The sequence below is a fragment of the Dermacentor variabilis genome, chromosome 10 (genome assembly GCF_050947875.1).
Source record: "Dermacentor variabilis isolate Ectoservices chromosome 10, ASM5094787v1, whole genome shotgun sequence".
Taxonomy (NCBI): domain Eukaryota; kingdom Metazoa; phylum Arthropoda; class Arachnida; order Ixodida; family Ixodidae; genus Dermacentor; species Dermacentor variabilis.
The window spans coordinates 82,611,299-82,625,594 of record NC_134577.1 but is presented as its reverse complement, the minus strand read 5'-3'; the positions used below and the strand labels follow the sequence as shown (position 1 = coordinate 82,625,594).

At 52.2% G+C, this 14,296-nt stretch overlaps 1 protein-coding gene and 1 pseudogene across 1 annotated transcript; both read left to right on the top strand.

The window, feature by feature from the left end:
- Positions 1 to 436: 436 nt before the first annotated feature.
- LOC142560735 (uncharacterized) lies at positions 437 to 3,066 on the top strand (annotated as a pseudogene).
- Positions 3,067 to 5,081: 2,015 nt separating this feature from the next.
- Positions 5,082 to 6,012, top strand: LOC142559306 (uncharacterized). Its single transcript, XM_075670923.1, has one exon. It carries the CDS (start codon positions 5,164 to 5,166, stop codon positions 6,010 to 6,012), a length of 849 nt encoding a protein of 282 aa, XP_075527038.1. The 5' UTR covers positions 5,082 to 5,163.
- Positions 6,013 to 14,296: the final 8,284 nt, after the last annotated feature.

The window sequence follows — 14,296 nt, the reverse complement described above, 5'->3', positions numbered from 1 at the left end:
CGCGTCGGCTGCTTCGGGAGCGCCGAAGCGAGCTGAAAACGAGAGTTTAAATTCCCACGTACGCTGCGGTCCTCATTTAGTGGCGAGATTTTCCCGCTTCGAGTGTCTCCTTTACAACGCTTGAAAGCACTGCAATAGGTAGCGGCTGCCTTTGAAGGCGCGCAACATGGTAGGCTACTGCTCGGTTCCGCAGGGCCGGACGCACGTAACGGAGGCCGGTGTCAGCCTTATTCACACGTAGCCGCAGGACAAGAAGCTGCGTGAAGCTTGGCTCGCGAAACATAAAACCGGCAAACAGTCATCGGCTGCAACTCGGGTGTGCAGCAAGCACAGACGCGAGGAAGATTTCTGCTACGGCGCCCGGTCTGGAAGACGCTGCTTGCGCGCGACGGCGTAAGACGTGTGGTGTGTCGGCTCCGTCAATTTTTGGCTGGAGTCACGGCTCAATCCTCTGCACCCCAGCAAGACCGACGTCAATCGACGCAGCAAACCGTCTGGACCACGTGGATACTAATGTTCACCAGGTGGGACCACTTTTGAAGATTTTACGACCGAATTACACCCGCCTACGTGGGCGACGCCGTTAGGCCACACGGCGACGCCGACTCCCGGCGGCGTGGAACCGGCCTCCCGAGGTAAAATGGCGGCTGCCGCGTCATTCCTGAGGGGTTACGATCCCGACGCCATGGCCTGGACGACGATTTCAACATCAGAAGATCACAACTCCGCTCCTATTCCGACATTTCGGCACCAATCTCTCAATGAAGCGGTCGCGCGTCGCTCGCTCGTTCAAGCCAAGACGGCGGCGTCCATCGCCGCTTCAGCCTCCGGCACACCGGCCGGCAAGACGCAGCCTCCCGCTTCGCGCGCTGCGGGAAGCAAACGCAAGGCCCTTACCAAATGGAAGCCTCGGCCATTTCCAAAACCGGGCCCTGTTGACTTCGTGGTCGTGCTCAAGCCACGCGAACATGTGTCGCTGCATCAAGCCTTCTCGGAGAACCGCTACGGTGCCGCCATTACGGCCTACCTCGGGCCTGAGGTGGCAAGGTCTGTTACGGTTCTGCCGTCCCGTGAACAAAACCTGATATTGATCCACACCCCGAACCCGGCAGCGGCAGATCGGCTCCTCGGGGACTTCTCAATCAACACCGACCGTGGGCCGATTCCGCTCCACGGATACCTTAGGCAAGACGGAGGCGATATCTGCCACGGCGTCATCGCCGTCAGCAACTCTGACACCACTGAATCGCTTCGAGAGCAGGTGCAGTGGAGAGCAGGCACCATTGTCGAGGTGAGGAAATTCGGCTCCTCTAACAAAGCTCGGGTAACCTTCGCCGGGAGGGAGAAAACCGCGTTTTGTGCACTGTGAGAACATGCTCATCCCAGTGCAAACCTACTACCGGACAATCCCGGCCTGCGGCCTGTGTGGGGCTGTCGGCCACCGAGCGGATGCTTGTCCCAACACGCAGCAGAACACGTGCGGACTCTGCGGGCAACAAGCCCCGCTTGTGGAGGGGGTGCGGGCCCCTCACGAGTGTGTTCCACGGTGCTCTGTTTGTGGCGGCGGACACGCCACAAACTCACGTGAGTGTGCGGCAAAATTCCGGACACGCAAGATGGCCGCCCCGAAGGGCGGGACAAAGAGGAAAATGGCGGCCAAGAACAAGAGCCGCCATCTTGGCCTCCCCGGTGAGTCACCGAGCCGGGACGACAGCAACACCAAGAAGCCGGCACCGAGAAGCTCTACCGGAGGAGCCGGCAAGCGACCGCCGACGCAGCCGCCACCACACGGCGACACTGGAAAACTGTCGACGTCGCCACCACGAGGCGAGGCCAGGGCCTGGGCCAACGCCGTGAAACACGGAACGCAGGTGAGCGGTACGGGCAGGGCTGCCTCCTCTTCCCCTACCTCCTCCCCCCCTGCGGCACGCAGTGCCGAGCAAGCCAAGATTGCAGCTCTCGAGGGCCAAATTGAGATGCTGCTAAAAAAAATTACGCTCCTGGAATCGCAGTCAAAACAGCCTACCACTCCCCCCTCTACACCCGCAACTGAGGCTATGGAGAGTGAGCCCGCGGCACCGAATGCAGCACTGAGCGTGGAAGCTGCACTTGAGGCCCGTCTAGAGGCCCGCATAGATGCCCGTTTCAACACCCTAGAAAGTCAAATTTCCGCGGCAATCACCTCCGCCATCGCCAAAATAACTGAAAGCATACCGACAATCGTCGCACAGCACATCGCTCAATCCTCGCGTGGCGTCCGACGAACCGGCGGTCTTATAAAAGACGTGTCTGGCCGCTGTCCGAAAACGTCGCGACGCACCATTGAAATTGAAGTAGAAGACAATGACAGCTGCTCGCTCTCCGGACTGGAGGATGCTCCCCTCCCCGCGAGTGCTGGCTCCGGAGCAGCGTCCCTTCAATCGGTCTTTCCCTTCAATGACCATGGCGGACAGCCCTCAAATTAAGCGTTCTCTCCGTACCAATTCGGCCACCCCCATCCAAATTACCCAATGGAACTGCCGGGGATTCCGCTCCCGCGCCAAGCGGGCGGACCTCCGGCTTTTCCTGTCAACATTCGCTTCACTCCCCGCGGTGGTTGCCCTCCAGGAGCCAGGGAGCGGCGCCACCCTTACAAATTATACCACGTTCCAGCAGGACTCCTCTTCCTGTATCTGCGTGCACAAAAATTATACAGCCAACCAGGTTGATTTGGAACTCAATACTGATTATTCCTATGTGATGGTCACCCTTCTTCCGCTTAAGAAACAAAACGCACCATTACATATACTCAACATCTATTGTTCTCCCAAGCTCAAAAATGTAACTTTCGCAGCCCTCTTCAGTCGCTGCCTGAAGGCTGCGGGCAGGGACCCCCTGGTGATCGTGGGCGATTTCAACGCTCACAGCACACTCTGGGGGTACATGCGTGAAGAAAAGCGCGGGCGCAAGCTAGCGGAACTTGCGTCCACGCTGGGCCTGACTCTTCACACCGACCCTGCACATCCAACGCGGGTGGGTAACTCCGTGACTCGGGACACGTGTCCGGACCTTACCTTCACCAAAAACATTAGACAAGCAGAATGGGCCAACACCGAGGAAACCCTCGGCAGTGACCACTGCATACTCAACACAACCGTCAGAAGCAAACCATTGGCAAGATCCCACGCCCAAGCCCGCCTACCCGACTGGACCAAGTTCCGGCAAAACTACACTAATTCGGCCCCTATCCACGAACAAGGTTACCACGCGTGGTCGCAAGAATTGGTTGCGCACCTTCGTTCGGCGGAAACTCAAGTTCAACTATCGGAGGCCACGCCGGAGGTCGACAACCACCTCCTGCACCTATGGGAGGCGCGGCACAGCCTCGTCCGTAGGTGGCGCCGCCAAAAACACAATCGGAGGCTCAAAATTCGCATCGCCGAGCTCACCCAACGAGCGGCAGAGTACGCGGCCCAGCTCGCCGACTCGAATTGGGTGGACCGATGCAACACGGCCGCTAGACAAATGTCTAGCCGGAGCACCTGGCGTCTCTTTCGCGCCTTGATCGATCCGACTCAAACCAGAGCCGAGACACAAAAACATCTCCAACGGGCTATCCATAGCTTCGACGGAGACATCTCAAAATTAGCATGCAAACTACGCGATCAATACCTTTGTATACAACAGGACCCCCGAGGGCCAGCGTACTCGTATGCAGGTTCCGAGAACGCGGAGCTGGACCAACCGTTCCAGCTCCACGACCTGAAGGCGGCCCTCACTAAAATGAAGCGAGGAACGGCGCCGGGAAGAGACAAAATAACAGTGAAACTACTTGCCAACCTTCCCGACCCGGCCTACGAGGCGCTCCTCGCATACATAAACTCAATCTGGCTTGGTGAGGCAATCCTCCCAATCGAATGGAAGACCGCCCTGGTCACTTTCATTCCGAAAGCCGGCAAAGCCATAACCACGGACAACCTCCGCCCAATCTCCCTCACGTCTTGTGCGGGAAAGCTGATGGAGACTATGGTGCGAGATAGGCTGTCCGAGTATCTGGAAAACCAAAACGTTTTCGCAGACACCATGTTCGGGTTCCGCCCGCACCGGTCCGCGCAAGATGTTCTGCTTCAACTAGACCGCGAAATTCTAAATCCCGTCGAATACCCCCTCAATGACAAGGCAGTACTCGCCCTCGATTTGAAGGGGGCTTTCGACAATGTCACACACGACATAATTCTGACACACCTCTCCCAAACCAACTGTGGACACAACACGTTTCAGTACGTTAAACAATTTCTCTCCGACCGGCAATCGTACATCCGGATACAAGATGAAGAACACGGCCCCTACCAATTAGGCACCAGAGGTACCCCGCAGGGCGCGGTCCTCTCACCCCTACTATTCAATTTGGCAATGCTGAAACTTCCGGCTCAGCTGGAGAATGTAGAAGGCATACAGCACGCGCTGTATGCCGACGACATCACCATCTGGGCTAAACATGGATCGGTAGGAGACATTGAAGCCAACCTGCAGCAAGCGGCGGAGATCGTGGATGCCTACGCCCGCCGCTGCGGCCTTCAATGCTCCCCGGCCAAATCGCAATTTGTGCACATTCGCCCCTCGCCGAAGTGCACTACCAAAATCGAACTGTCCCTACCAAATGGACCCATCACAGAATACGATCAGATCAGAGTACTGGGTCTCTTTATTCATAAACACCGCCGAGTCGACACAACACTGGCCAAACTGCGCAAGGTGGGGGACCAGGTGGGCCGCATGGTTCGCCGGGTTTCCAATAAACGCGGGGGGTTACGGTGCAAAGACGCTTTGCGGCTGGCGCATGCATTCGTAACCAGTCGAGTGTTGTACTCGACTCCTTACCTCCACCTTCGCAGGTGTGACGAGAACGCCCTCGAGGTGATTCCCCGTAAAATTTACAAGCGTGCTCTCGACCTCCCGATCAACACATCCAACCAGCGCCTCCTCGGCCTGGGAATGGTCAACACCTTCGCGGAACTCCGAGAAGCACACTTGACAAACCACTACACAAGACTCTCAAAGACGCCGTCGGGTCGCCGCCTTCTTGCCCGATTACACATCCACCATCCAACACTGACGGAGGAGCGCGTGCGCATCCCGGAAATCTGGAGATACGCCCTGCACGTGCGCCCTCTTCCGGCCAACATGACACGAGACGACCATAGTGGCCGGCGCCTCGCGCGCGCGGAAGCGTTGGCACGTCACTATGGGAACAAGCACGGAGTATTCTACGTGGACGCCTCCGGCCCACACCATGGGGGTTGGTTTACGGCCGCAGTCGTCCACCAAAACACCGCGGTGAACGGCCTTACGTTCAAAGCACAAGACATAACACATGCGGAAGAGGTGGCCATCGCGCTCGCCGCCGCAGATCAGGACTCGCGCGTCATTATTAGCGACTCACGAGGGGCCTGCAGGAACATTGAAAGGGGCTTTATTCCCTATTTGGCGTACCGCTTACTTCAAGGCAGCAATTATCTCGGGGTTCCCGCGCCCCGCACGATAGTATGGACTCCCGCGCACGAGGGTCTCGAGGGCAACGAAGCGGCCGACGCCGCTGCCCGCGCGCTCACTCTCCGGGCATCGCCTTCGCCTCCCGTCGCTGCGGACTCCGACCCCAATCCGGTATTTACCTTCAAGGAAATCACCCAACACTACCAATATGGCCATGCAATCTTTCCTAAGCCCTGTAAGGGCCTCACGAAGGCGGATGAGCGTTTACTCCTTCGCCTCTATACTAAAACACTGTTGTGCCCGGCAATCCAAAAACATTTCGACCCTGCGTGCACAGGGAAGTGCCCGCACTGTGAGGAAAAATCTTCGGACATTTTCCACATGGTGTGGGCATGCCAATCAACCCCTCACCTTCCCCCTATACCCAACCCTACCCGGGAGGACTGGGAGGCGGCCCTGCTCGGCTGCTCCGACCTGGCGAGCCAGAAGGCCCTGGTCGGCCGTGCCCGAGCCGCGGCTACAGCCAATGGGTTCCTGTAATAAGGTGCCCACCTAGTTTCTATAAGGAACGGCCCCTTAAGGACTGCTCCACACGCTCCCTCTAAATACTTCAAACAATAAAGTTTTTCAGTCAGTCAGTCAGCCCGGTCTGCGATGTTCTGAAAACGCGCACTGAGACGCTCGCCCGAGTCCGCTGCCCGACTAATGTCATGACGGTTTGGTGTATGAACTTGTCGATGCTATTGATACTGGCAAGTTCAGTGGAGTGGAAAGGCAGTGGTAAGAAGCACATTTAAAAAAAAGCATGGCATATGGTCATGTTTGTGTTATGAATTAATGCACTGGATTACAAAAAAGGAGCAGAGAGGAAATTGCACGCTGAGAGCACCGATAAACATGCAGTGCGACGCAACTCGAGAAATAGTATTGAAAGGTCAAAGAATTTAGAAGAAAAAAAAAGATTGAATCGTCGCGACGGCACATCACAGTCCCCGTAGGCGTCGAAGTCTCTACAATGAAATTATTTTTGAACAGCTCTGATAGCGCCCACGCAACAATGGTTGCTTGTATACTGTCAAATGCTCATATTCTGCGGCCTAAAGCTCATGGCACGGTGCGAAAACGCGCGCGCGGAGAAAGCGAAACAGTGCGCGGACAAGCATGCAGACGCGCACTCGGTCGCTGCGAATCTGCGCGATCGCTGCATTGAGGCTTCGTTCTATTACACTCCATTTAGTTGTACAAACACTATAAGAACATATTTCACGTAGTTTTCTCTCAGCGTTTACCTACCTTTCACGCAAGAAGCCGGTTCGGGAGACTCCATAGCGGCGACCGCGCGCAGTGGCGTTCACTGTACGTATTCGGTAAAGAGATAGCGTCTGTAAACGATTGTGTGCTTTCAGTTTGCCCAAGATTATTATTTAGACAGTAAGAAACTTCTCTCGTTTCGAAAGTTCTTACAGAAATGTCCGGATGGCTCGCGCGTGGTGTTTTCAGTGGGCGCTGACAGCAAAACCTATGAGGAGCGCGCCACGTGATCCCTCATACTACGCCAGCGAGGCGCTTCCGATAGATGGCGACTCCGTAACTTTTCGCCGCTAATAGAAATGGCGTCCTGTATGAGTAGGGTTCTGATTAACATATGAGGATAGCCCGGTGTTTTCTTGGTTCAAGTGTTCCCCAACCAGACTGATTCCGGTCAGATGTTCTCTTTCGAATCGTAGCTCGGCTTTGTTCCAGATTTGCAAACACTACCCCGATATGTCTTTCCTGTTTAGATGAATCTTGAAGAAAAAAAAACTTAGTGAACATTCGCGAGGTTTCTGTAGGCAAACGACGGGTCTTCGGTTAGATTTGTAGGCGATCATTGTACTTCAACTATTGCATTGGCGTCTGTACCAGATGCCCTGCATTTGCCTATTAAGCTTATCTAGTCGCGTTGGACAACCCGCCAGCATTATCGGTGCCACGGTGCCAGACATCAACGACGGAAACTCGGAGACGGTGTCGAACGACCAAGACCGTTGGGTCCATTTCAATCAGTAAAACCCACGACGTATACGCCTGTACCAGAAATATTTGAAAAGCTACCGCGTTTGTGCCTGGACGACCATCGGTCGCTTCGGGGTTTGCAATAGAAATTCTTGAGACACCAATTTTCTTTCCTTGCAAGAGTGTCCTAGCCCCCGTGGAGACACCTCGCAGTTACTGCGACGTACAACGACGTTGCGATAGACTGCAAGTCATCCGTGCATTCCGGTTGGGTCCCCGCTAATCGCCTTTGTGGAGCTGTTCCACATTTGTGTGGAGAGGAACAAACATTCGACAACTTCGAATAGCCAAATTACCAAATAAGGTGTCAATCGAGTGCCACCACTCTCTATGCCATTCGTATAAAAAAAAATCCAGATATTCGCGCAACTCTATTTAAGGTTAATCAAGTGCCCGACACTTCGTATACGCGTTCCATCGCAGCCACTCGACCAAACGAAGACACAGCGCCTGAGGCGCCACTGAAGCTCAACTGCCTTGAGGGGGTTTCGCCTCCCACGACCTCGCCACGAGCTGTTCGCGTTCCGAAGTGGTCGTCGTGTCTGGGTGGTGGCGCGTCGACGACGGCGGCATCACTGAGGACGCGCCGCCGTCGCCCCGTTGTTGTGGCGGCTGTCGGCTGCCTTCTGCGCTGCGGCGCGCGGGAGTGGGGCCCTTTGTTTGTTGAGAACGGCGACTGTCGAAAACGCGGGAGCGAGTGCCTCGTCTGAAACATTACGCGAGCGCAAGTTGCAGAGACGAACTCGAAGCGCTCGTGGGTGATCGTTTCTCGCGACGCTTGTGGGCCCTTTGCGTTCTACGAAGTGTCGGCCCTTTCTTGCTTTCTTCTTTTTGGGGGGGGGGGGGGGAAAGGGGAGTAGTCAATCTTTATTTGCAAATGTCGTCTTTTCTTTTTCAGAAAGTGCCGTGCCCCGAGCGTAGTCGCGTGCGCAAAAAAGAAACAATAAAGGAAAAAAACTGAAAAGGAATGGCGTTCTCTCTGTTACAAAAAAAAAAAATGCTTGTCTGGGCATGGGAGGATCGTATGACGTTTTCACGACATCACGGCACACTACCAATTACAAAGACGCATATACCCATTCCCTCACGCTAGGTTAGACAGGACGCAAGCAGTACACTTCAGACAATTACAAACAGACTCTTACAGAAACCCCAGACTCATGCACGCCATGTATCCAGACATGTACACTACAAACAGATGCACATCGTGTGGCGAGGTTGCCACACTAAATCACATGTTATGGGAGTGTCGGGACCTAACAAACAGGTCGGGCAGTGCCGACCCCTCCGTCTCTTCCACCGCCAGCCTCCGGTCACGCTGGATGACCGCACTGCTCGGCTCTGACCTGACAGCACAACTCTGGGCCGTCCAGCGAGCCGAGGAAGCCGCTTCGAGACAAGGTCTCGGAACCGCGTCCGCGGCGGGTGCCCAGACCCACTAAAAAGACGCCGGACTCAAAACTTGTTGATTTGAAATAAAAGGTTACGCTCTCTTGACTCTCGACAGTGCGCTTACGGCAATGTTGAATGTTGGGCGGCATGTAGAACAGAGAATTGTACGCAAAATGACGTCCGGACTGTGCACGACAGCGCGCTTGACGCTTGCAAGTGCGGTTCCAATTACGGCTAGGACTTGAGACTTGACTCCAACCAAATAACTGAATTTTATTAGCCCGACGTTTCGAAACCCATTCGGCTCCTTCCGGGGGGGGGGGGGGGGGGGGTGTTCTTCGGGGGGTGGCGGTGCGCAGCTTTTAAAGCGTCTTTTGTAAAGAAAGGAAGGGAGAGCACGGGAGGTGGGGAGACACTTCACAGACGGGAAGGTGCGGGGAAACAAAAGGGGGAGAGGGGGGGGGGTTGTTGACGGCTGCCGTGGTGCTGGGATGACCGGTGCTGGCGAGGGTGCCCTTGATGGGAGGCGAGGGGTGGGGGAGGTTACAGGGTCGCGCCGAGGTTTTTGTGTTGGTGTAACAAGCGGGAGTCTACCTGGCTGTGCGTCCTTTTCTTCTTTTCGTCATGTCGCCAAGGCCAGGGACATACATCGAGGGTAGGTTGACCTTCATGCGGTTTATGTTATTCGCCATATTCTGAGTGTGCCATGACTCCGGTAGTAGTCTCTTCCTGGAGTTCGTCCCTGTTTTAAGGATTTCAGTTTCCTGGAAAGCAATTCTGTTGTCGGCATCTTCAGAGTGTTCAGCGACGGCGCTGCGAATACGGTTGAATGTTCTGACGTCGTTCTGGTGTTGTCTGGTCCTTTCCTTTAGATTTTTGGTTTCCCCGATGTACGACTCCGGACAGTCGGCGCAGCTGATTTTGTAGACGACGCGTTGAGCTTTTTCTTTAGGTCGACGATCTTTTTGTTTAGGGAGGAGGATATTGAAAGTGTTTATTGGTTTGTGCGCCACATTGAGGCCTTCTTTTTTTTAATATTCGGCTGAGCGCCAACCAGACAGGCAATTCTGTCGAAACGTTTAGCTCCAGGGTTCCAATTACGCACGCGACTCAGCTGAGCGAGGAGGCAAACATTTCAATTGTCGAACATTTCAGCGCCGACGAGGAATTCAGCGAGAGCAGTTATTTTAGAACATGACGCGAAGAAATTCGAGCGAGTGTCAGTCCACCATCGGTAGAGTTTCATCGAAACGAACGGTATGCAGGATGATGCTCGGACGTTTCTCGATCCTGTGTGCGTCTTTCACGGAAGTGCGCGCGCTGACCGCGGCTAGGAAACTCGCAGCTACTTGGTCTACGTGATCACGTGTCGGGCCGACATTCTCTGGCTTCAGTTTTATACCGTGACGGCCCCTCCTAAGCTCTTTCCTTCCTCCATGCTCTCAATAGGCCGGCTGGCTTCCCCCTCTCCCTCGCAATATCGGCAGCGTCGCGTGGAGAGTTCGTCCTTGTATCGAAATGCGAAACGCTTTAGAAGTGTCGAGCGAACTGGAGTTGTCTTCGAATATGCTCGTCTTCAAGATTCTAACATAAACATGCGTCATAATCGCAAATTTTTTTTTTTATTACGCATATGTGCGCCATAATTTTGCCCACCAGAGACAACCCGTGCAAGCAGCCTTTATGTGGTCAGCGCAGCACCTTCACTAAATTTGTTGATAGTACAACTTTGGAGGCCATGTATGAAAATGATGAGCATTGGACCGAAGAATATCGACCGGTGGCGGCAGACGCACTTTTATGCACCGCGAAAGAGGAAGACGTTGATAGAATTCGTCAGTCTCATTGGTGTGTTGTGTACCGCTTTATTTCTGAAGTTTGGTTGAAGTTACGTGAAATATCCATACACAAACTACCTACTATAGTATACCTGGCTTCTTTTTTTTTACAATATACTGAATATTTAAACATAGCCTTTGGACGAGATAAAGCAGTCGTTTTTGTAGACGCAGCTAGGCTCAAACGCAGGAAATGGTTGAGTGCAGTCGTAGTCAATCACAGAAAAAAAGAAAAGTTGGCTGGGGCTTAGCTAAGGTTAAGCCTGGATATCTCGAAGCGAAAAGGTTCGATGATGCTTATGGTTTAGCTTATGGTTATGCTTTATGATTTAGCCTATGGTTATGCTTACGGTTTAGCTTATGCTTTATCATTTAGCCTATGGTTATGCTTACGGTTTAACTTATGGATATGCTTATGGTTTAAGTTATGGACATGCTTACGGTTTAGCTTATGGTTATGCTTATAATTTAGCTTATGGTTATGCTTACGGTTTAGCTTATGGTTATGCTTTATGATTTAGCCTATGGTTATGCTTACGGTTTAGCTTATGCTTTATCATTTAGCCTATGGTTATGCTTACGGTTTAACTTATGGATATGCTTATGGTTTAAGTTATGGACATGCTTACGGTTTAGCTTATGGTTATGCTTATAATTTAGCTTATGGTTATGCTTACGGTTTAGCTTATGGTTATGCTTTTGTTAGCCTATGGTTATGCTGTACGTGTGCCTTGTGTAGTTATGCAAATTGCTTATCAATGATATATACCATAAGTTATGCAGGATTATTAAACTTCTTTATTCATCATTGTTGGGCAGATGGTTTTGCGATTTCTGTGCAGCCATAAACACAGCTCTCTGCATCGGTAGTATCACTCTCTTCTCCTTCCATGTTGAATGCGCACGCCTATTTCTGGCAAGCGGTTACCTCCGCGATAAACGCCCGCTTCCGACATACGCCGTCTCGCACGAAGCGCGGTTTTGACTAGCGTAGTGAAAAGCTTTTCGCTTCAGAAGAATGTGTAACAAGCGTCACAATAAAGACAGAATATACAGAAGCAGCCGAAGAAACGCCGATGCCACTAGCAATAACACAAATTAAACCACACATACACACTTAAGCTCGGGATACATGGAGCGTTCTTTCACGGCGAACACCGCCCGGCACAAATAGACGCGGCGCGACGACGCCGGTGGTTCGCTGGAATCGCTTACGTGCAGCGACAAACGGGCATATCTCTCAGTGTTGCCTGACTTTAGGAATGTGTTTCTGGATAAAAAAAAAAGAATAGGTAGGGTTTTTGTTGTATTATTTGTTGATAACGACTAAACAACTTCGAAAAAAGTTGCACACAGGCGCTTACGAACCATTTCTACACATTTCATTGAGCTGCAAGCATTTTAGCGGGCTAGCTTTGCTCCGCCTGGCTACGTTGAGTGAGCGGTTGCAACGCGGATTGCAAGATGCAGAAGGTTTTGTGGTTCTCCAAAAGCCACGTTTACTTTGTGTAAAAATAAATTGTGGTGATTCATGCTTACTTCAGTTTCAGTTCCTGTTATAAAGCCTCCTCCAAGAACAAGCGTTTAGTACTGCAGCCGGAGAGGATAGAGTTATCGATATTTGGTGTGAAATGGGCATGTCACCGGCTCTCGTTCTCGGTGCCCCAGGCATTGCGTGTGCCGCCTGGGCCCACACAGATGCAAACAGCCAGGAGAACAGGCACGGTCGGCTTCTAACTACAATGTGTCGTCCCTCTTTTATCCTCGAGGCATTCGAGCAGAAGGCACTTTTGGTTGTAGTAGAGCAGGGGTGATTTCTGGCCAAAGAAGCACAAAGCCAAACTTCACGAGCACGCGTGCCGAGAGCGGAAAAGAAAGAACAGCTTCGGGCGCCGCCAAGGAGAAACCGTTTCGTCCCCTATACCCGAGCCCATATGGGCGCCACCCCCCCTCCCCCCCCCCCCCAAAAAAAAGGCAATAACAAGAAAATCAGTACAACGCACACACTATTTTGCGCCATGGAACCTTAGATCGCTTCGTTCGTCGTTGGTTGTCGTCTGCTAGAAAGAAAAGAAAGCGTCGAGCGCACGAGCTCCAGCGCGCATTGACACCGTTGTGGGCAAAGGGATATGCTCACGCGACGGACCGCCGCGCAGGTTCTGGGACAAAACCTCTTCCTTTTGAACAACGCAGTCCTTCCTTTTTTTCGCTCTCTGCTGTTGGAAAATTAATATCCCGAAAAGCATCGCAGAGAAGACAGCATTTCAACGTTTCCATGGGAGTTCTGCGGCGTTTGCTTCTTCTGAAGAAGAAGCTTATACTGGAGGCAGCTGCAAGAGCCTTATGAAAAGAAGCGAAGGTTCTGGGTGCATCCCGTGCGGCGACAACAAAAAAAGAAACAAGGTGAATATTACACTACTGTGAGTAACTTTTCCTGCATACATACGCTTTATGTCGAGAACTGCAATTTTGCTGCCTCTTTCATGCATATCCTACCAGTGTCTAGTTTCTGACGCCCAGCAAGAGGCGATAAACACAGCACGAAATGCGCTAGAGTACTTTCTTTGAAACTGTTCGGATGGCTGAACTGCCGAGTTGGTAATTCTGTATGTAAGCGGTATATCACCTGTCAGAGCTGCATGCGGGCACTGCTAAGCCACAGCTGCACCAGCGCTGGGCGCCTTCCTGAGATGCAATGGTATGGAGCCGACGTCTGTGACTCCACTTCCTCTATACTCTTCAGTCAGTGAAACAAAGCTGTCCATCTACATTAGGCTGTAGCTTGTAAATATTCGTTTTGGTTTTCATTTTTCAACGTCGTTACTGGCTCAAAGATGCGTCATCGTAATCGCACAGATCGGCCCCTTGGTGCGATGACGAGCGACACGAAATTAATCGAATAAAATCAATACCAAGGCCTTAGATTGCGCTGTACTTTGTGAAATTCATTTTAAACCTTCGTGATACAGTTAACGAAGGGACAAATGTATGATTTATTCGCTCTAGACAATATTTTCCGGACAGCCTAATTAGCTGTTTAGTGTACGTTATCTTACAATGCCTTTAATTGATGCTCGAGCCAAGAAAAGCGCTATCTGAACCTCCGCCAAACCGCAGATAGGCTTAATTGCTTTTGAACAAAAGCGATGCATTAACAAAGGTTATGTTATTGCATTTACGGCTAATCAAGAAGGACCCTCCCATATTTTTCAAGTATTATCGAACGACTCCCGATATGTTCGACCAGCTTCACTGCCTTTTAAAGGACCTGACCAAGAAGTTCATTTGCAGGGAACTGGTATGCTCAGGAGAGAGACTGGCAATTACTCTCAGGTACACCAAACCGTAATTGCAACATCAATAGCGTGCACACACATCAGAATTCAGTGCGCGTAAACTCCCTACTTTTTCTTTCAAGTACTTGTCTTTGGGAATGACCACTAAGCAAATTGCCAAGGTCTCTAAAGTGGCACCAACCACTTGTCGTGTGACTATTCATCAGACGTGCAAAGCACTCTGGAAACGCTTAAAGCCACTCT

Bases quoted from the DNA above. Each gene is read 5' to 3' on its own strand.
- LOC142559306 (XM_075670923.1), top strand. From the start codon at position 5,164: ATGACACGAGACGACCATAGTGGCCGGCGCCTCGCGCGCGCGGAAGCG.